The sequence below is a fragment of the Pezoporus wallicus genome, unplaced genomic scaffold (assembly GCF_028554395.1).
Source record: "Pezoporus wallicus isolate ANWC-B61680 ecotype Strahan unplaced genomic scaffold, APGP_CSIRO_Pwel_v1 contig_3817, whole genome shotgun sequence".
NCBI lineage: Eukaryota > Metazoa > Chordata > Aves > Psittaciformes > Psittacidae > Pezoporus > Pezoporus wallicus.
The window spans coordinates 4,830,219-4,853,482 of record NW_026635157.1 but is presented as its reverse complement, the minus strand read 5'-3'; the positions used below and the strand labels follow the sequence as shown (position 1 = coordinate 4,853,482).

At 40.0% G+C, this 23,264-nt stretch overlaps 1 protein-coding gene across 1 annotated transcript in view; it reads left to right on the top strand.

Annotated features, from left to right (window-relative positions):
- Nucleotides 1-23,264, top strand: part of AIG1 (androgen induced 1) — a 128,505-nt gene that overhangs the window by 34,410 nt on the left and 70,831 nt on the right. Inside the window, exons 2-3 of the mRNA XM_057407066.1 lie at nt 5,134-5,289; nt 13,870-13,971. Coding sequence (XP_057263049.1) covers nt 5,134-5,289; nt 13,870-13,971 — 258 coding nt within the window. The remainder of the gene's footprint in view (nt 1-5,133; nt 5,290-13,869; nt 13,972-23,264) is intronic.

Sequence of the window (23,264 nt, the reverse complement as noted above, 5' to 3'; positions counted from 1 at the left end):
TATCTTCCTATGGAAAGCCATGGGTAATCTTAACCATGAGTGTTGCTTTGATGAGTCAAGTTATGTCTGGCCCTCACCTGTGGGCTGGTGGCCTGTCTCCCGGCTGGTGCCCCAGTGCCCCTGGCTGCCCTGCTTCTGGCTGGGGTGGGATGGGCCCTCGCTGCCCCCTGACGCTTCCCAGCCCCCAGGAGTCAGACAGGCCTTCCTGACACCCTACTGCGAATTAGTCTTCCTAAGAGACTCCCATGTCTCTCTCTTAAGTGCAGTCTTGCCTTTAAACAGTGGAAGTTTACCTGGTAAGTGAGGTACAGGTACCTAATACATGTGCGCCTGCACATACACAGCCACGTGCAAGCACTTCATGTGCAAACATGGCATTTTGGAATGTGTAGAAGTTACTTAATTTTCCATGTTCTTTGTTATTTCTTGTTAATTTCGTGAGTGTTACTGCCTTGTTTTATTCTGGCAGTGCTGTCTACTTGCCAGGCTACTCAGATGCCTTATTTCATAGAGGGGTACTTGAAATAATTTGTGAGTGCTCTTAATCTTGAAAATGATCACTTGAGGACAGTCAATTCTTCATTTTCAAAGGTTTTTAGAGGAAAAAAATACCCCTGAATAATACTAGTGCTTGCACAGACTTTTCCAGTTCTGCCCTGAGCTTTGAGGAATACTTAAGATTAGGAGAGGAAGCTTGAAAGAGAAGAAGTCCACAAGCAGGTGATTGTTAGATTCAGTGAATTTAGTGGGAATTTTCTGCCTTGGTAAGAGCAGTGTCAGAATTTTCTTTGACCTCAGTTGTGCAGAGATTTTGTGTGCGTTGTGGAGCCCCATGGCATGGGGAGAAGGGAGTCTCCGTGCCCTGAAGAAAGGTTTACAAGGAAATATATTTTCTGACTCTTAAGAAATTAAATGAGGGGGAGTATGGGAGGTCATTAGCTGCTATCCTGCACCTTGTGGAAAAACTGTTCTACTGAAGGAAGTTTTTATTTTCTTCTAGGAGACAGACATGTACAATTAATTTACTTTATTCTAATTGTTCATAAGGAGCAATCTTTTCTGACATGTAATCTGAATAGGTCTCATCGTTTGAGAGGGTTTCTGGGCTGTTTGGATTCATCTTCTGTTCATAGCTGTTTTCTCCTGCAGCAACTTAAGTATTTTTTCTGCTCAGAGTTTAGTGTTACAAAAGTACCTGTGGATGGCCATTTTCATTACTTGTAATTACGTTATCACAGCTTATGGGTACTGTAGTATCAACTATAGTAGCAGCAGCCTCCCTAGGCTTCAATGGAGAAAATGGGGTCAGCAGTAAGTTAGTATTTTATACCTGTTTCCATTATTCTCTTGGTTTTGCGCACTCTATCACTGCTATACCTATAAGGAAAGTATGGCTGTTTTCTGTGAAATCTGTATTTGTCATCTTCTAAATCACCGTTTTCCCTCAAACCGTACTTAGAGGCAAAATTAGAAGGTATTTACTCTGAAGTGCTGTTATTGCTTACATTTCCAAGGGGAAAACTGTTTTAAGTTAACCGTTTAACATCTCGGGGATGTTTCACTTACAGATTCACCACCTGCAGATTTTCAAAAGAAGGTCCTTGTTTTAAAAATGTGATCCTAATCTGAGGTAACACCAGGGCATTTTGGAGAATATTGTTTAGAGGGAGTTTCTACTCCCTTGCTGTGAACTTTTCACATCTGTTAGGCAGCATTCACACTGAGAAGCATAGACTTCAGAAATTAATTTCATACCATAAACCACCAGTAGCTGCATGCTGCACTTTTCCTATGCCAGATCCACAAAGGACGTAAATTCATTATGACTCCAGCTTTTCAGTTTATGCTGGAGACTCATGCAGCTCTGGAGGTCCTCGGTCTAATCCTAAATGCTGCTAGGTGTCAGAAGAGTTTTCTTGCACTAGGAAGAAAAGGAAGTATTAGAATGATTGTATGTTTGCCCAGAAAGCCAACAGTATCCTGGGCTGCATCAAAAGGAGCGTGACCAGCAGGTCGAAGGAGGTGATCCTGCCCCTCTACTCTGCTCTTGTGAGACCTCACCTGGAGTATTGTGTGCAGTTCTGGTGTCCTCAACATAAAATGGACATGGAACTGTTGGAACAAGTCCAGAGCAGGGCCACAAGGATGATCAGGGGACTGGAGCACCTCCCGTATGAAGATAGGCTGAGAAAGTTGGGGCTGTTCAGCCTGGAGAAGAGAAGGCTGCGTGGAGACCTCCTAGGAGCCTTCCAGTATCTGAAGGGGGCCTATAGGGATGCTGGAGAGGGACTCTTCATTAGAGACTGTAGTGATAGGACAAGGGGTAATGGGTTAAAACTTAAACAGGGGAAGTTTAGGTTGGATATAAGAAGGAAATTCTTTCCTGTAAGGGTGGTGAGGCACTGGAATAGGTTGCCCAGGGAGGTTGTGAATGCTCCATCCCTGGCAGTGTTCAAGACCAGGTTGGACGAGGCCTTGGGTGATATGATTTAGCATGAGGTGTCCCTGCCCATGGCAGGGGGGTTGGAACTAGTTGATCTTAAATTCCTTTCCAACCCTAACTATTCTATGATTCTATGTACATTATTTGTATGAATAAGCTGGAAATGTTCCCCTCTGAATACTGTATGATTTTTTTCATTGGCTCTGAATGTTCTCAATATATGTGTAATTTTCTCTTTCCTGTATGGATTTTTATTTGTTAATCTGTTTGTAGAATACTTTAGTTTATACCTACTCTCTGAAATCTTTGGGTACTTTCTTTCCCTTTAGGAGTTTTCAGCTATTCCCGATGATACCATTATATTTTCCCTTGAAGTGGTGTGTTCATAACAGGATAATCGGGAGAGAAGCTGTTCGGTTTGTGATTGATTAGTGGATGTACAATCTCAATTCCCTTAGAAAGTGGGTGTGTAATTTTTTGAATCTGTGTTTCTTTGGAGAGAGAGCATTTCAGGGAATCATAGTTAGAGCTGCAAACAATCCATTAGTCACTTGTCCAAGCCCTGACAGCGTAATACTGTTCCCTGCAGTACATTATTGAGTGTTTTGTCCAATATTGGTTTAAGTGACTCAAGCCATGAGGCTTCCACCACTTCCTCTGAGAAATTATTTTATGGTCTAACAGAGCTCACTGTTAGGAAATATTTCCTGGTACTCTGCCTAAACTTTTTGACACCCAGATTGATCTCATTACTGTTAGGTATACTTTTTTTCCAGCCCTGTCTTAAATACTTTCCTTCTTTGGCATTCACATTCTTGAGTGAATAGTAGATGCTATTGTATCTCCTCTCAAGTCAAGCTAATGCATGATTAGTTTTCCTATTCCTTCTCTCCAAATAGGCCATCTGTTTGGTGGAAAACAAGGCTGAGTATGGGACCATTCTTTTCTACTAAGTGCTTGTTTCAAACACATATGACAAAGTGCTTTAAGAGTTCTTATGATTATGTAGCTCTAAGGAGAAACCACTTCCGTATAAGAAGTTTTTCAGAAATTTTGTAGAAGATGGTAAATTTTTCAGGCAGTCATTTGAAGCACTTTTTCTAATATCCTTTTCTAGCACAATATACAGCTCTAGCACTAGTATGCCACATTTCATGGCTTCAGGGAATGTTTTATAATGTTGCTTCATCTATTTATCAAGCAAAGGATATGTAGTTACAGTCTGGAGAGGGGAGAGCAACGGCAGCAGGATTGCAAGCAGATCCAGGAACCATTTGAATGCCTGTTGTTCACAGTTTTACAGCTAGAATTTACAAAAAATTGGGTCATGTAAGGATTGTTGAGGAAGGCAATGTGGTTTAATCTATCCAGCCATTACACATCTCTGCATTTCTTTCTGGTAGCCAACATCTGCTTGATTTTTCCTTCTTTCCTGCCTTCCTTCCTTTTCTTCTGCCTCTCCCTTCCTCCCAGTCAGTGTCCCCTAGCCTAAGGTGGGGTTTTCTTTACATTACTTATTATAGTCTAAATTGTGCAAAGCTGTGTGCACATAGAAAAATGCATTTTGCAAAATCTGGCTTCTTATGGATGGCCTCCTGCTTAGTCAGAGACTCCTAGTCAGAGCAACACTTAGATGTACAAATAAGGCTTCTAAACTAGTACTCCATGCTTACTCTGAGAAACAAGTAGTATATATTTTAAGCATATGTTTATGGTTTTTGATGAATCACTGTTCAATTTGGGAACCAAGCGCATGTTTTGTTAACTTTTTACCTGAGTTTACCTGATGTGTGTGGGTTTCTGACCTGAGCTTCCAGCTCAGGGAGTAAACAAGCTGCATGCGCTTCCTCTGAACTGTACTAGAAAGGATGTGCAGGTCCTCAGGCAAGAGCATTCCTGAGCTAATGTGCTGCAATTTTACTGAGCTACTTAAGGAAAGAAAATGCAGTGATCAGACCAAGATCAAGTCAAGTTGGCACCAAATCAGTGGGTTCAGGTGATTAAACTACCATCTTAATGTAACAGGTAATCTTACAATACTGCGCACAAATACGTAAGTGCAAAAAAAGGAAAAGGTAGGTAAATGCCAACCTGCCATCACAAAAAGAAAGCTTGAATAACTCCTGCAGCTTGCTCGTTCTGTCGTTTGCTACCTGAGATGAAGTAGTGATAGATTTGCAAAGCCCAGGCCATGACTCAGGAAGTTTCAGGCACCTTCGTCACCTGATGAAGGACATGGAGTGTTTGGGGCAGGCAGGGTCTCCAGGGAAGACCTTCTGGTGCAAGGGAAAGAACCACTCGTCTTTTTAATTTCCTTTCTTTTTACGGGGAGCATTCATCATTTTTTTCTCCCTCAGAGGCAAATGCTATGGCTTTGGCGCTGAGTTGTGTGGAGTGAAGGAGGAAGGGACAGCTGAAGTTCAGTCCCCAGCGGGTGGGTGGCACATGTCTGGAAGTCTCACCTCTGGAACTTCCATTTATTCTCCCCATAAATAAGGAACAAGGTGTATGCAGGGCTTTCAGTCTAGAAGCACAACTGACTTTTATGTCAACAAACTCTACCCATATTTAAGGGACTGATGTTTATCCATTCCCATGTCAATTCTGTGGCAAATACTCTTTACACTTGCCTGTGTTCAGTCTGCTCTCTGCCAAGGGACTGGTCAAGAGTGTGTTCTCCTTCCTTGCAGGTTATCCAGGCAGTTTTCTTTGGGATATGCGTCTTGACGGACCTGTCCAGCCTTCTCACTAAAGGAAATGACAGTCAAGAACAAGAGAGGCAGCTGAAAAAGCTCATTTCCCTCCGTGACTGGATGATGGCTGTTCTAGCTTTCCCTGTTGGAGTGGTAAGTACAGTATTAATCTGGCATGTCTTTACAAACTGGGTGGGTAGTGTTATTTACTGATTGTTTTCTGGGTGAAAGGGTTTTTGACCTCTATGCAAAAGGCTGTGCAGATAGAGAAAAATGGTAGAGGTGATTTTACTACTCTTATGTTTTTCACAGGTGTAAGGGAGCACTGGTATTGCTGAAATAATTTTTGGTTCATTAAGAAAAATGTACTTTGCAATAGGAGCTTGATTGTATGAGTAATTTCAAATGTAGATTGTATCAGCAGCATCTTGAATATGAATTTGACTTCTTCTGCACCATGTGTTCCTCATCAGGAATAGTGTGCTAACTGTGGCATGTTTCATACTTTAATGACCTACCAGAGTTCGGGCTGTAAGCCATTTTGTCATGGGCAAGAAGGGAAGCAAAAGTCCAGGTTGCTCCTTCTGAATCCCATGTGGCATTCAGTGCCGACAGAAGAAATGGAGTAGGAAAAAAAAAAGGTTTGTCGGTAATATAAAAGATCACACAGAGGTATAGAAATTTTTACATGTCTGTTTCAAAAGGAAGCTGTTCTTTGGCTCAGATCCTTCTCTGCTGGGACACTGCACATTGCTTTCAATAGCAAAAGGTGCTGAGTGTCGTTACGTGTCTCATACCACACTCTGAAAGCAGCTGAAAGTCCAGAATTTCATGGGTTTTTACATGAAAGTGTGATCTGTGTCAGTCTAGTTCTAAGTTTAGGTTACATTAGAAAAAGTGTGAACCTTTCATTAAAGTATTGCTTTTATTGTAATTCAGGATCAGCCTTCAATTCCAGAAATTGTAGTTCAAAATAAATTCACTAGAAGCTATTTTATTTTTCATTAAAAAAAAATAATCCTGGGAATCTGTGAGGTCTCTGAAGTTGAACTGTTTCACAAAAGCTAATCACTTACTGTCAATTAACAGCAGTTAACACATCGATCTACCATTTATAATTTGATATATTCAGAGATGCTTCATTAAAATGCAATTTCACCATTTACGTGGGATTTCGCAATACGTGAAGAAATGCAGAATGTTTTTGCATAGTTAGAAAATGCAAAGCATATGTGAAGGTATTTCTTTCATAAAGCCCTAGCTGGTAGCCTTCCCTAGCTATACTGGCTGGCCTGCCTCTTTGGAGTTGCAGCAGTTCATGTTGTAGTAACAGACTGCAGTTCTCCAACTGTGATAGAAGAAACTGGATCAACTGATAGTTTTTAAAATATCTGTGCATAAACAGGCTTGCAAATAAGTATTTTATGGGTCCAGAGATTTGTATGTTACATTTGTGTTTTGAGGAATATTGGGAATTAAAAATAATTGTGATTGGCAGCAGACGCTTTTCCTACTGTGTTGGTAGGAGAAGTAAAGAAGGAGAGCAACGTCACATTATTATTAGTCTTTATTCAAAGATTTTAAGTGCTTTTTTTAATTTAGAAGTGTAAGTGTTCACATACAGCAGAGTACATCCTCCTTGGCTCTTTCATGCCACTCAGGATTCAGGGATTCTCTCCTACCACTATTACAGCTCCATACTGTTGGCTCTGTGCTCCTTCACCCCTGCAGTGTTCCCAGCCTTAAAACTTTTCAAGATCTTTGAGAATTTTGTCTTCACTTTGTCTTGGCAACTCTTATGCATTTCTTTGAGGTGATGTGTCCCTTGCTATCAGTAAGCAAGCAATCCCAGATAGCCATTGCCTGCGCTAGATGTAATGTTGCAGCTTCTAGAAGTTAGCAGTTCCCAAGACACATGTTACATACCTGGAGCTACCTACTTTCCTAAGGGTTTCATACAGAAACATTTCTGCCTTAAACAAAAAAGCCCCAAACAAACCAAAAAGAGGCCATAGTCATTGGACAGATGCTTTGAATTCCCAAAGGTAACCTTTCAGGTGGTGGTGAGGGGGAGCAATTGATGGCTATGTATTACTTCACTTCTGACAAAGAAAGCCTGAAAAGGTTGTTTTCACTGTTTCTTCTCCCGGCTACTGGGCAACAAACAGCACCACATCATAACTTAACACTGGTCTCAGCTCCTTCCTGAAAGCTGATCCTCTCCAGCAGCACCCACTTCACCACAGCTGCCACTTGCCAGAGCCTTGTCCAGTTCATGGCCCAAAAGTAGCAAGTCTAAGGCTGGCTTTGTTCTCTAAAGAGCTGTTTATGTGTAAGAAAATACCCAGTGAAATTTTTGTATGCTGGAGGTGCTTGTTAGAAGGAAGTTATTAAACACCAGAGTGTCTGCAGACAAAAAAAGTTAAAGTTCCCTCATTTCCCATATTGTCTCAACAGCTTCTTCGCTCCAAAGAAAAAAAGAAAGAATGGAAGAAGTTCAAATGCAGACTTTCTTTCTGAGACTCACTCACCTAGCTCTCCATGGAGTGGTTCCCCGTAGCGACACAAGGGAACCTTCACACCAGAAAAGTAGACGTATGTGAATAAAATCCTTGTCGGGATTCTAATGTAACAGCAGTGGCCATGCTTAAGTGCTTGTCAGTTACCTTAACATCTGAATTATTTTTAGTGCTCAGGGCATGTTTAGGGAATAATGAAAATACTAGGGGAACGTTTTAAAGCCCACTAACAGTAGTTTTTCAGGAGCAACTCAACACAATTTTTTCTGTATTTCCTGCTTACTGAAGCCCTTGAGATGATTTGTTCTGAAAAGCAGGTGAGAAAAGGGGCCTCCACACCCGAGTCAAACAATGATGTGTGAAAAAAAAAAAGGTAACAAAATAAAGTATTTCATTTTTAGTACTTCCTAAAAAAATACTACATATAAGCCACCTGGGAAGTCTGACCACCAACCTCTTCCCACCTTCTAAAGGAGGGTAAAGAACCAGCCCAGGTGCAAACAGTCTCCTTGGGTGGCTTTGCAACAAATCACATCTTGCAAAATCTTTGCAGCAAATCACATCTTGTCAACATTATGTATCTTTAGGGTGCTCAGATAAAGCCAAATTCCCAACTTACCATGCTGTTTAGGGGCATAAAGAAATAAACATGAACCTCTTTGAAGGACATAATGACTACTGTTTACCTATTGTTGTTTTTTTTAATATGACTCTTAAGAGAATGAAATTAGAAATCAGTAGAACAATTTTCTGTGCAGTAAAGCGTTATTCCACAAAAAGAATGTGGGCAACACTTCCTAGCCCTTTTTTTATTATAAGGCCTGGAGTGCTGTTCAAATGCGTGAGAGATCAGGAATCATCACTGAAGAAAAATGCTTGCACAGACATTTTAGAAATTCATTACCAGTTCTCATCTATACTGGGGCTGCACTTTTCCCATTTATCAGTGTAAAGGAGATACATACTGGGAATAATTTACACTGCTAGAGAAATGTGAGACACTTAAAAGTCAGAGACTACACCAGTGGTTTAGACTCTGCCTGCTTTTTTCTTTGACATAGATGATGAAGTTGCCAAGTTTCTGTGGTTAATTAGTGTTTTGTGTAAACTGTGTATGGTTTTAGCAATATGTTTCTTGTAATTTGTACCAAACAAGAGGAAGAAGAGATAAACCAGGCATTTCTAGTTGTTTAAGACTGTGTTTAATAGAAATGGGAAGAAGAGAGAAAATTGATATTGTTACATATTAGGAGAGGGATTGCTGCATAGAAAAATCACAAACTCTACCGCTGGTATTTTCTAGCATATAGCTCTAATAGCCCTGTTGGGGTCTGAGTCTGAACGGGCTAGAATTATCGCATATTCTTTATATTATACTTTTATCTTTTTAAAAATCCATGATACAAAAGAGAGAAAGCCAGGCATGTTTTCTTATCTCCCGTTTCTTTGTACTGGTACAGTCAAAAGAAAAGTTGATCACCCCTCTTCTGTAGATCATCAATAATGCTGTTGGAGGATCTCATTCCAAAGAAAAGATGCATAGGCATTTGCTGCAGTCTCCTACATTCCTCATTATTTGACCAAATTACAAAATACTTTTATAGAATCATAGAATCATAGAACGGTTTGGGTTGAAAGGGACCTTAAAGATCATCTGGCTCCACTACCCTCTGCCACAAGCAGGTACACCTTTTACTAGACTAGATTGCTCCAAGCCCCGTCCAGCCTGGCCTTGAACACTGCCAGGGACGGGGCACCCACAGCTTCTCTGGGCAAACTGTGCCAGAGCCTCACCACCCTCAGAGTGAAGATTTTTTCCCTAATGTCTAATCTGAATCTCCCCTCTGGCAGCTTAAAAGCATATTTTCAAGTTCATTTTGTTTTTCTCAGGCAAGGCCTCCAAATAGGTGTACCTTCTTCTTTATAATTACTAATGGATAGTAATGATCAGCCTTCCAGTATCTGAAGGGGGCCTGTAAGGATGCTGGGGAGGGACTCTTCATTAGGGACTGTAGTGGCAGGACAAGGGGTAATGGGCTCAAATTTAAACAGGGGAAGTTCAGATTCGATATAAAGAAGAAATTCTTTACTGTGGGGGTGGTGAGGCACTGGAATGGGCTGCCCAGGGAAGTTGTGAATGCTCCATCCCTGTCAGTGTTCAAGGCCAGGTTGGACAGAGCCTTGGGTAACATGGTTTAGTGTGAGGTGTCCTTGCCCATGGCAGGGGGGTTGGAACTTGATGATCTTAAGGTCCTTTCCATCCCTAACTATTCTATGATTCTACCATATCTCACTTGAAAAGTGCTCCTGGACCATATCAGGGTATATGGAAGGCACTATATAGAAAATTTCCAGAGCTATGCAGAGAAAAGCCAGTATCAGGAAGAGAGAGGAAAGGGGTTATTTCCATAACTGATTCAGTGATGCCAAAATCGCTGTTCTAGATTTTGCACACATCTGTGGTGATGTGGTGGCTGGTGAGCAGTGGTGCAATTGCCTCCTGAGTTCTGTTCTCCAAGGGGAGTTGCCCTGATTTTCAGTTCTTACCCTTTGTGATTTCCTTCATTGGCCCTATTCAGATTCGTTTGGTGTGATGCAGTGCTAGCATTAAATCCCACCTAAAGCCAGAACTGTGCCAGTTGTGCCTACTGTGGTCTGCCTTTAATAACAGTTTGCTTCTATATGCAATGGCTTCAACCCTCAAAGATGCTCACAAACAATATATTTATACTTGCGGTTAACCTTAAATGTCTTGGGAGCTAGCCAGAAAGCCTACCTTTAACTGCACATAGAAGAAATTTTGTCAAGGTCAGTGGGTTGTTTGGGTTTTTTTCCCTTTGTCATGAGGCCATCCAGGAAATAAGTGAACTGAACTGTGCAGCTCAGCCAAAACCAAAAACACATAATGCAGGAAAATAAAGTTCCCCTGGGTTCATTCTTCATTTGTGTAACATTTCTTGGTTGGGCTTATGTGAAACAGCAAAGTATGCAATTCTTTTCACTGGCCTTCCTCTATTAGTTTCTCTTTGCTTCCATTTGTGGTGTTTCAATAAAGCCACTTGTTTTCCCTTTCGATTCACCAACCATTTCCCATCTTGTCCTTTAAATTTTTTCCCTTTGCAACACCATATGCTTTTCTCATATCCTCTGAAGCTTCAGAGACAGAGGACAAAACTTCAAGGAATATCTCCTTTAGTGGGAAAATGGGAGTTTTCAGCCGTATTTTTTTTTCCCTACTGCTGTATAGTTGTTTAGCAATACTTTAGAGGCCTGTGACAAGTGGGCTGCTCTGTATTTTCAAGCGGTTTCCAAGTTGTGCTTGCAAATTTGAGGTTCCCTTTGATCTGCAATGACATAGATAGGATAAGTAGCAAGTGAGGGACATGTCTGTTCTTTTATATGTTGCTTAACCTTATGCTTAACTAAGTAATCACTGTCTTTGGAAAGCTGGCAATCTTAGGAGGCTCCTGTGAAAGAAATTGCTGGTGCCTATTTACTTCTTTGAATTCTAGGCCTCAAGTTTGTCTAAGGAGGAAGGGTGACGTTTGTGCCATTTTGCCTTGGGAACAAACGAAAATAAAAGTGGCTCCCTGAAATATGTCTGCTGCATATGAACAGCCTGTTCAGCCTGGCATGTGACAGTAGTACCATGACTGTCTCCACAATAGTGATGAATTATGCCACAAGGAAGGCAGCGTGAGCATAAGAGCTGCAATTCTGACTAAGCCTTACAGAGGCAGTGTAAAGAAGCAGCTCAGTTGTATCATGGTCTTGCACTTCATGACCATGTACAGGCTTGGCAAAGCCCATCCCAAATGCAAGTCTACCTGTACCAAATGTAAGCATAGTAGAGGTGATGTAAAAGTACCAGAACAACAGTTGCTCATTAATCAATCTAAACAAATTTGGAAGCAGCCAAGGTAGCTAAGCAGCAAGTCTTTGTAATAATTCTTCTTATCTAAATAGTTTATTTTTGTAGTTCGTTTTAGTTCACAGTGCAATAGTTAATCTTTGTAGTTCATTTTATGCAAATGAACTAATTGAAAGGGAAGTTAAGGTGAACCATTCAGACATGTGAAGGGATCTTCCCCAGGGTGTTGCATTAGTCTCATGTCGGCTGTCCCCTGGGATAGGTTAGTTCTGTAACACCTTGGGTTTTGCGCACTTCCTTTACCTTATGTCTGCCTTGTGATAGTGCTTTGCTAAGCAGCATTTGCCGTCTGTAGCTCCAGATGGTTGCAACCAGCTAGGCTGATCCCGTTCCATCCATTGGCTGACTTTGGTTAAGGGACAGATGGCATATCCCCTCTTTTCTTATCTTTACCTTCTTGGCGAAGTCTATTGTTTTATTCTGCTCCCCACAAAAATCAAAGATCAAAACATGCCATCTCTGTTGTATTCAGTGTGATAAGGTTCAACCTAATCCTGGATGATTTTTCTTGCTATAAGTCTTTCTTGGAAGTCTATCAACCTTGCTCTTCGTGCGCCTGAGAGTGTTTTTATGTCCCGGTTGGTCTTAGCAGGTTCTCAGAGACCCACTGTGATAATTCATGACTTCTAGGAAGCCTATAGAGAAGAGGATACTTTGCTTCCATTTTCCCTGCTGTTCAGCTATTCATATCTTGGCACTTATGTGTCAGCAGGTGCATAAAGAGCTGTGCTGTGCCATTGCCAAGACTGGCCCAGCAGCAAGACTTCTTGTAGGGTACTTCACACTTCCAATGTTTTTCAGGCTGTCCATCATAACTCATTTGTTTCTTCCTCCTGGCCTCTGTGCTCTGTTCAAATAGTCCAAGCTTATTCTGAGTGGGCACCAACAGCTATGACAGCAGATGGACAAGTGTGTTGGAAACCAAGAAACTATGTACAGTATGCACACTGAGGGAACAGTGTACTAGTTCAGGTCATTCACATAACTGGCTGGCCAAAGCTTGCATGTCTGTGGTTAGAACAAGGTGCCATTGATAAACTGCAACCTCAGTTTTAACTTTCCAATCAGAAGCATATGAAACAACTTATGCCTATGCTATCACACACAGTAGTAATTTGCTGACCTTGCTATGCTCACACCGTATTTCTTGCACTTTCTTTTACTGACCCCCCAAATTAGCCATAAAATCATGGGTCACATCAGTTTGGGTGTAACTGAATACTTCCCTGCTGATCTCAGTGAAAGTTGTATCTGTTGTGTCTCAATCTTTAATCTTGTCTCTGTTGCTACTGTGTAAAAATCCCCTGAAAATGGTCATTGAAAAGCTTCTGGCCCAGGTATTGGGTATTACTGCTCTAAATAATAAGCCTTTTATTACTAGAAAACTATGACTCAAACTCAAGGTAAGAAAGCAGTTGTGTTTTAATTAGAAAATTGCTTACTTTGTTCTTTCCCCAGCTAAGGTAAGCTAAAACTGTTATTTCTGTAAATTTTTTGGGTTATATGTTGCCTTTGCTTTTCAGATTATCATGGTCTCTGAAGAATTTGTGCACACTTTGGCAAAAATTTAGCCTAGTGCAAACTTTATCTGGGTCTTCTGTCTTGTCCTCAGTCTAGAAGAAATAATGGTCTTTCTCTGGACTCCTGGTAAATAATCTCTGACAAGAACCAAGCCAAATTTCATACTGACAAATGAGCAGGATGCTAGACCTCTTTTCTGTGGATCCCAGTCTGTGACTTGTGTGCAGAGTAGTTAAAAGGGTTAAAAATTCTGGTTTTAAGCAGTGCTATTTTGATGTCAGGCATGAAAAAGTGCAAAGATGAGTTTATAGGCTTCAGAGATTAATGTTTCATATTTATATGTTCTATGAATTCCATGTGATATTCTACCTGATTTTCCATTTGTTTTTTGTCCTGTTAGTGGTGAAGTATTATATATGTGCCACATCTGCTGCTAAAGTATAGTATTCAGTTGTAATTTGGTCATAGGCTTGTAAGTTCAAAAATGAGATTTTTTCCAGGCTGAAAGACAAAAAAAAAAAAGGAAAAAAGAGGAAGAAAAACTAAATCTCCAGTCAGTGCAAAGAATAATCCAGGTTCACACTGTTGATTAAAACAGGATTTAGTCAAAGAACTATAATGTTTGTGTCTGTCCATAGATCATTTGCTAAATTCCCCATTTTGCTATCTAAAATTTTGTTAAAATGTTATTAAAATGTATGCTAGTTGTTCAGAAGCATGTATTTTAAAATGTCTTTGTCTTTCCTTGTTTTTTCTTCTTAGTTCGTTGTGACGATGTTTTGGAGCATCTATATCTATGACAGGGAACTGGTTTACCCAAAGCTGCTCGATAATTTTATACCAGCATGGCTAAATCATGGGATGGTGAGTAAAGTAATACAACCGCTTCCTTGCATTAACAAAAGTGTAAGACACTGATTTCCCAGTGCATGACTCTGCATACAGTTACAGCTAATCCCCTCAGAAGTGATTAAGGAACATTGTTTGCAAGCAATAACATCTTTTCTTCCTTGACTCCTTGAGTCATATTTGAATCCCTGTTAGGAACAGGTGTATCCTACATCTCAGGCTGTGGGGATTGGCTGATTTCTGTGATAAAGTACTTTTCTCAGAACAATGTCACCCTGGTCCTGAGGAAATTTAATCAAAAGAGACTCTTCCACAAAACAGAAGTTCCTACTTTGAAAAATCTTGTTCTAAAATGGCAGAAACACTTAATTGAATGGTTCTTTACCGTTCTACTGAAGTGGAATTTGTAATGAAAACATTTTGGTTAAAATGATTATTCAGAAAATCTCACTATGCTTTTTGGACTTGTATGTTTTTAGAAGAACAATTAAATAATTACTCATTTCTCAAGCACACCAAACTTGTATAGCATAACCTATATCTGAGTATTTTTAATAATGCGGTATTATGTGCATCAACACAAAGTTTCAAAATTGCTGAGTTGGTAATTGTAAAAGTAGTTTCTTGAGAAGAAATCTGACCATTTTCAACTATATGTTTAAATATTAAGGGAAAGAAGGTCACACTTTGCCGTCAAGCACTTACTGTTGTTTATGTAGCATTTGGAGCTGAAAAGCATCATATTTGCTTCTGTAGTTGCATATGTGAAGAATGTTTCATTATTACTTTGTTTTCCACATCAAGGCATGGCGAGCCATTTGGCATTGCTGTTCATCAGTAGATGACAGCAGGGCTCATCCTTCAGGGTGTGAGTACTGTATCACCACAGCAGATCAAGATTTGTCCACTGCTGCTGGGCTTGATAAATTGGTCCTTTGTGCAGTGGGGCAGATGGCATTACTATTTGTTTATTCCCTCAACTGTGTGTTAAAGCAGCAGTATGAGAGTTACTACTGACAAGAGGAGCATCAGCTTTTGCTAGATATTTTACTGGTTTACGATGTTTTGAAAGGAGCAGCCTGGTATTATGCGTGTGTGGAGCTGAGGAAAAGGCCTGAGGACTCCTGCTGTGTTTGTTCAGACTGTCCTCCCTTGAGGTTTGAGGTTACAACTGAACACTTGCAAAGACTGCCACGCCATGCATACATTGATTTTTACCCTACACCACATCAGTGCCAGCTCTGATGACATTTCTTCAGGTGACATTCCACATACTGACAGTGCCTAACCTCAAACATCTTTCATGAATGTACACTGTGAAGCAGTTGACAACAAACAGCCCTATGTATCTGGGAAGTCTCCTCTGTGCCGTAACTGAAAGGCCATTCAAGCTCAGGTTGCTCTGTAGAAATGCATACTTACTGAAATATTTGAAGAGGGCTTTTGCTTGAGATTTTTTGACATAATAGAGTTTGCTGAAGCGAATCGTCTGCAAGCATCTTAGACCTTTTTTTTTTCAACTTGAAATATTGTAGAAGGCGTTTTTGAAAGTCTTGAAAAGAAACTGTTTGCTGTGTCAGTCTCCATTTATCTAAGTGTTCTTTTACCTCAGTCACACAGAGGAAATTTATGGCTGTTGGGGTTTTCAGCACCTTTCAGTCTAATTCTTTCTGATGTTTTAGCTATCACTTTGTCCTTACCAGTTTTCATGCTTATTAATTCTGATGCATTGCCTATCATAGTATGAAGGGGTTCTTAAACTACCCTGAGAATGCTAGCATCTCAGTAGTAGTTACAATTTTGATTTGGCAGATCTTAGAGAATATGATAGAGGTCCCCTTGGTGAAAGGGTGGGACCGCTGGGAATACAGTTCTAGAAAGGACTCGATCTCTGATTACTGTTTTCTACCAAAATAAACATTTATTCCCATTTTCCCTGCACATTTTGACAGCAGCTGTGCCCATTCAGTGGTAATTTCTCAGAATGCAAGTGTGGCTGTTCTGGAGCCGAACCTGGTAAAACAAAACTCACACAAGAGATTCATCACCTTTGTCAGAGTGAAATCTATCAGAGAGAGGTGGGTCCTTTTGCTGCTACAGTATTGCTGATGAATCCTTCTTCTCTGTGAGCTTCCCCTGCAGTGCCTGGTTCAGCTCCTAAGGATATGAGCTCAAGTGTTACTTCACCTGTGAACTCTTTGTCTGGTTGTTTTCACAAGTTTCCCTAAAAATATATTTATCACCAGAATAACCACAGAAAAGTGAAAAATTTAAACTGTACATTTTCCACAGTAAAAAGATTCCCTCCTTTAACTGAAAAGTCATATTTTAAAAAGTTCCTTACAGGTGTATGATGACCAGCTGTAACAACTTGCTCAACTGTCAACATCAGCCTGCAAAATCCACATGTAGAAAAGGAATGTAAAGTCATGAAATCTAGCTGTAATAATAGCAATCATATTTCCATCAGTAATATGGGCATGTGTCAAAATATTTGAGAATATTCATACTTTAGAAGCATTTCAAGATGACTGTCTTTAACGCCATATGAAGAAGTTGTTTGAAGGGCTGGTGCAGTTCAGTGCATTAGCCCAAGCAGAAGTGGTTTGGACAGCAGTGTCTGCTGCTTTGTTAGTTTATAATAATCAGTTCTCATTCCCCATTTTCTTCTCACCCTTTTCCATCCCTTTTCTGCAGTTACGATGTCGTCTATAGTTAAAAAACCCTGTTTTCTTGAATGCATAGTAATGTGTTGCCAATACTCAGAGGTACCATTCTTTCATAGCAACACTTTTTCAACACCTAAAAAATTCCTAGTTATAAAAAAAAAATCCCCTCTACAAATGGAAAATGTAAGGGAAATGAACCTCAGAGCTGCGCAATCCCGTTACCGATTCAGTTTTAATGTGGCTTATGAAGTTTTGCAGAAACAGAGAGGCTCCTGATTATGCACAAAGATAAAAGCTACAAACTATTTGCCATAAAATTGCATATAGTGTCAAGAACTGTATTTTTATTTACATATACACACACACCCACCCCTCATTACAGTTGAAGATATAATTTCTGTCTACAGAAAAATCTGTGGTGCCTTGTGGTACCAGGTGGTACCTCTTACATACAGATTCATACACCTGTGAAAGGCATCACTAATAAAGTTGTACTGTGCCATAAAATTGACATATTTCATCATCTCAGTCAGTTGATTCATTCATAACCAATAGTATCGCTATGGCTTGAGAGATGATGTGGGGAAATCAATGGCAGGGTTGCTGTCAGTTTCAGTAGGGCAAGGGTTTCATCTCTGTGTATTGTACGAAGGTGCACATCTGAGTAGCTGAGGTTAAGCTTCTGTCAGTAGAAATAACTACCTGTCTAAAGAGAGCTGTTGAAGAATAGGAATGTGTCTCAGCCTTGGTCTGTTTCTGAAGTGTCAAGTGCACTTCCTGTATTTATTAGTTGTGCAGATGAATTAATCTTTGCTGGCTACAATTTTAATTGCCAAATTACTGAACTCTTCTATCAGAGATGTTGTTTATATTCTTCATACCGGCCTGCACTTTGAATCCATATCCTCTTTAAATTTCACAGGCATATTTTCCATGGAAAATACTCTTCCACATATTCTGATGGCTGGCTGGCTGATCTCTATCAGTATTAGGAATTTTTAATTAAAGGCTACCCTTTAGTGTTTAAAACTAGTGTGGCATGGTAACAGGATTTTTATCAGATCATTCAGTGTACCTTTCTGTGTTGGGACTGGACAGGATAATGCATTGATTACATGTGTTTCCAGAAGTTATATTCTCTTCAATATGAGCGCAGACTATAAAACTAGAGGTTGTCCCTGTGCTAACTGATGCCCACATAAACAGATCTGTAGACTGAATTAATTTAAGATTGAGCATTGCTATTTTGAGCCAGGTTACATAGCAAGACTGCATGCAGTATCTGTCCAAGTTAGCATACCATTTCATTAAGAGTTCTCCTTTGCTTTTCACAGTCCCTGTCCCAAATCTGTTTTAAAAATGTTGCTCATCTTTTGTTTGTGGCAAGGAAAGTAAAATACAGAGATAGAAATTACTTCCTGAGGAGTTTAATGGCTTTGGAGGTCAGAAACAAGGCATTGTCTTCATATGAAAACTGCAGAGGAGAGGTCAGAAAAGAGGAAGGGGAATGCGCTCTGCCTCTGTGAAGCTGGAAAACTAGTCATTGTAAGGGTTCTGTGCTGCTACAGTCTATATGAACACTTCCAGTTTTATACTTTATTTGGGAAACAAGATCATTCCTAGAAAGACATACGCTCTTTCCTTGTATTCAAGAGAATGCATAAAAACTGGGACAAATAGGAGACGAAGACAAGTTATGGAGAGGAAGGAGCCTGTCCAAGTGATCGTCTCTACTTACTTCATAAGTTGGCTCGCTTTTCTTACTGCTGGTGGGTCAGCTGAAAAGCTCGGCTCACCCAAGAGTGGTATGGAGTCCCTCTGGTTATCTCTTCAATTGTTGTTCTTCAGGGCAGACTTCTCTTAGGTCCAGTGGCCTTGGCTTGTTTATTTCTTTGTTTTTCTGGTGGAAAGCATTTTTCCTCGATGATTCGACAAACAGAAAAGTAGAAAATCCCTATAAAGATCAAAATTCCTAGTAACCTGACATATAAAGATTGGATGGTCCAAAACTTGTGAGTTTTTTGACCAACCTGTCTCTCCATCATTAGTTGGGTCAGTTACTGCACAGTACTTGCTCTGATGTACAAACAAGGAGATGTCCCTTCTTTCAGCAAAGTGTTTCCATCTAGCATATTGCCCTAAAAATCCTTTTCAGAAGTGACTCATTTGAAACAGTGCATTATATTTCTTTTGGATGCTTTCCTAATACAGCAACATCCCATGTATGGGCTGTTTTTGTACAATGTACTGTACCTTGGTAATGCTTCGTGCTTATGCCTACAACTACGTAGCCTTCTCTAAGATTTGTTTCTAAATCCAATTCAAGGTTTTCAAGGATATTCCAGCTAATGGGCTCTTCTTAATTTATCTATAATATTTTTGTATGTTAAGGGTAAATAAAATCTTCAGTGCTCCAGGAAGGAGTTCCCACTTGTCATGTAACTTGAAAAGTTTTCTGATAAAAATCAGGGAAAATTCCTACAGAATACCCACTCCTAGATGACTATTATTTAAACATCTGTTCGATGGAGAGAATGGCAATTGAAGCTGGCTGCCTGGGGACTTAGAATATTTGCAAAAACAAATGATATGAATGATACCATGATATATGAAAATATCGTTGTATTTATACAGTTATTGCATGTGCATGCTGCAGTTACATGGCTCCGTCTGGTACCTCTCCTCATTATCTGCCAGTTCCTCCATGGAAGCGTGAATACAGTAGTAACAATTATTCCTCCACTCTAGGGAGAAAAACAGCAGCAGCTTAGAAGATTTTCTGTTACTTATGTGAAGGGCTTGGAAATTGGTAGTGTGTCAAAACCTGTGATAGCATAGCACTGAAAATTGAGAGAGGCTGCTAGACAAAGACCAAATTATCTGAATGGTATCCTCTGGGAGCATTAGGAAAACTCCTTTACCTAATACAGTAACAGCACAGTTACTACTGCAATTTTTGTGTAGTAGGAAGCTCGCCTTAACCATGTTACACATCTGCCAGAGGAGACTCATCAAGGTAAGGTGAAGACAGCTTTCTAACTTAATACAGGTCTGAATGTTCCTGATTATTTGCTATTTCCAGTAGTCTGGAGAAAAAACACACACAAGCTTCTCCTGGTACAGGCGATCCCAATGTCTAGTAATGAGGGACCTTTTCTAAAATATCTTTGAGTACTTAGTAACCGCTAAACAGGCAAGCCCTATTCTAGATGTGAGCATTGCAAGTGAAAATTCCAAGAACTGAAATCCCCAGATGAGATCTTCTTCTGACATTTTGCCTTCTTCTGTTGACAAGGTCACGTAACTCAGTCTGTTAGCACAGAGGATGAGAGCATGTACTGTCAACACCAAACCGCGGGAGTGACCACCAAAGGAGGGGAGAATGGGAGAGAGGCAGAGAGCACAAAAAGGAAGGTTAGGGAAAGATAGTTGGATGAAAGGAAAAGACGGCCAGGAGGAAAGGGAGGAACCAAAAGGTCAGCTGATGCTGGTCCAACTCCTACCAAAAAAAAAAGAAAAGAAAAAAACAAAGCAAAACAAAGCAAAACAGGTGAAGTGAATGAAAAAAAGCACCACAGAATAATGTAGACAAGCTGGAAAAGACTCAAAATGCTAAAGAGGACCTGTAGGAGGAGAAGAATGAGGAAAGGGGAAATAAGGCGGTAAGGAAAAGTGAGGAAGAGGAAGTGAAGAGTATGTTTTCTTACCATATAGTCCATCACTTCCTTGGGAAGGCATCTCTGAAATCTATTAATTAGCAGGTTTGAGGGCAAGGAGATGGCTTACTGATGCTGCTGAGAGAGGAGGAACATCGCTTCTCTTGCTGTTGGATGTAGGTTTACAGGGTACATAAAGTAAAATTTGCACAATGTCATGCCAGGAACTTAAAATCCTTATAAAATGTTTAGGGTTAAAACCACCTGCAACCATGCAACAGTATGAGGCCTGTGTTCATACAAATTGCGTCTGTGTCATATCTGTAGAATGACATTGGTGTCTTTGCATCTCTGTCATTATTTTTAGCTGACCGTGCTGTACATTATCTTGACTGACTGACCCTCAAAGCCAGTCCTGCAGTTTAAAACAAGCCTGTTCAGAGTATACCTTATTTTTTCGTATCAGCTTTGAAGTGTGAGTTGCATTGCATATTCGAATGGATGTGCTGCTTGGTAAGGGTGCTGGAAGATAATGTATTTGAAGCCCCAGAGGTAAGGAGGTGTACTGTCTGTATTTGAAACCACCCTGCTTTAACAGGCAAAGTGAAGTGTAACTTGGGAAGTAATAATTATGGTAGTAGTAATAATACTGATAAAAAAAAGCTCAAAGTCAGATTTTCAGCTGAAGTACAAATGTCTGGTAAAGTGATTATGGTGGGCACAAAACAAATGGTCAAAGGAAATCTCCAAAGGGACATACAAAGGGAGCCTTTAGAATATCTGCCTCTCTGGGTACGTAATACATACTGAGCTGTGTTTTCCTAGAAGCAGTGTTTGGCCCTGGACTGCTACGTCTGTTTGTTAAACCAGGAGCAGTATGGGATGGAAATACTGAAAGTATTAGGAATGCCTGTTTTAACATTAACTTTCTGTGCAGCTTACACTGCTCACTGTAGTCACTGCTGGGGTCATGCACAGTTCTTTTGTACTACTTAAGCTGGTACGTTTCTGTGGTACTACTGCATGATTTATCAGATACATGGTTTGCAGCTTATAAATGTAAATTAATGTTCCACTTTAAAACCAGTGCAAAATACATTAATAACTGATAATAACACATTTTTTATAAAAATCTATGTGCCCTCCTCACCTGTCAGTTAAATCAGACATTTGTTTTATCCTTTGATATAACAGACTTGCATTTTTTTCCTGATTTTTTTTTTCCAGAGCACACAGGCAGATAGTAGAATCAATCAGTAAGTGATACATCATCATGATTAATGATGAGTATATTAAAATGGTGTCTTTTATGAAGAAAAAAGAACATTTCACTGGAAAAAAAATCATGTACTAGGGGGAGGATTGCTTATGCTGAAGAAGGTGTCAGGTGCCAACTACAGGATGTGTACTTTAAAGCACCCCATATGTAAGTCATCCTAGAGGTGATCACTACAAAAACCTTTGTCTCTTTAGCAGGCCATGCAAACACAGGGAAGGATGAAAATATGTCTTTGAAGTTACAGCATTTATTTTCTACCTTTATGTATTGAAGGGACTATGCCCTATGATTACAGTAAAATGCAGTGTTATGTACCTTTGGACATGCTGGTTGCCACTCATTAGCACTCATAAAAATTAGACTGTACATACACTAAGTGGGATTGTACTGTATTTACTAAACTGTGCTGTTAGTATTCACACGTGGCAAATATGACTTAATCAGACCACAAATATTTTGTAGCATTCCATGGTATCTCATTTATTTGTTTAATTTGCTGCTATAGCAACTGGATTTCATCCTTTTAGATTCTTTTTTTCACAGACCTATGATCTACTTGGTTGAAGCTTGGCAGACAGCTTTTCCTTCAATTGAAGGCGTATGCACTAACTCAGTGACCAGATTTTTACCTATTTATCGTTGCTGGAAAGTGGGTTATTTCACATGGACACAATACCAGAAGAATCAGCAGACCTGGTGAAGGGAGTCTGAGCCCAAAAGCTTATATGCTTTTTCCAGCCCTTGAAGTTGATGGCATAAAAAATATTAGTCCTCCCTGTATCCTGAGATCATTATTGCTACAGGGACACTAATGCGGGGAAATATTTTGACATTGTTTTTGTAACAAATTACCACTTTTTAAAAGTAACTTTTTTCTTTGTCATCTGGTGTCTTCTTACGTGTCTTTGCATTTGGAAACAGATATAATTTCTGCAGAAATCATTTTATATTCAGATGATTAATATGTTGAAGTAGTGCCACAGCACTAATGCTTTATATATGCTGATCAGCGGAAATCAAGGATTTAGGGACAACCTTGGGAACTACTTTTGCTCATGGTGGACTGTGAGCTTTAACATAACCTGATGTCTGCCCTGCCATTCAGTTCAATCCCCATATTTTTATTTTCCCACATAGATAAAAATAAGTAAAAAACAGTGTACGTTTTTAGTAACTCCTCAAACACAAGAGACTCAGATTCAGGATGCAGCGTGAAGGATTTTTTTGACAGATATGTAAGCCATTGCCATTAGTCATGCAGGTCTACAGTTAGCCCTTTCACCTTTGGACATTTACCAGAAATACCAAAGTCCCAGGCTGGTGCCCTGCTCAGGAAAAGCCATCACCTTTCAGAGATGTCTCTTTCTCTCAGAGACCATAAGGGTGACTAAGGTGACAATTTTCCTCCCTCTGATGCCACAGTTACCTGAACAGGAAAGATCTCCCAACTATGGGGAAATAGCACAGGGCATGAAGGTGTCTCAAAACGGCAAAAGGTAGACCAGTGGCCAGTGTATGCTCTTGCATCTTTGTTGCGGTATTATCTGGTACCCTTTAACTCTTTACAGAAAGCTTTCTCTCCAGAACAAGTAACACTGCAGATTTGAAGTGCTGTTTAAAATCTATTTTTAAATTTCCATTTTATTCCTAGTCTTGAAAGAAATTATGAAGTGTTTGAAATAATTTTTTATAAGTCTTAATTAG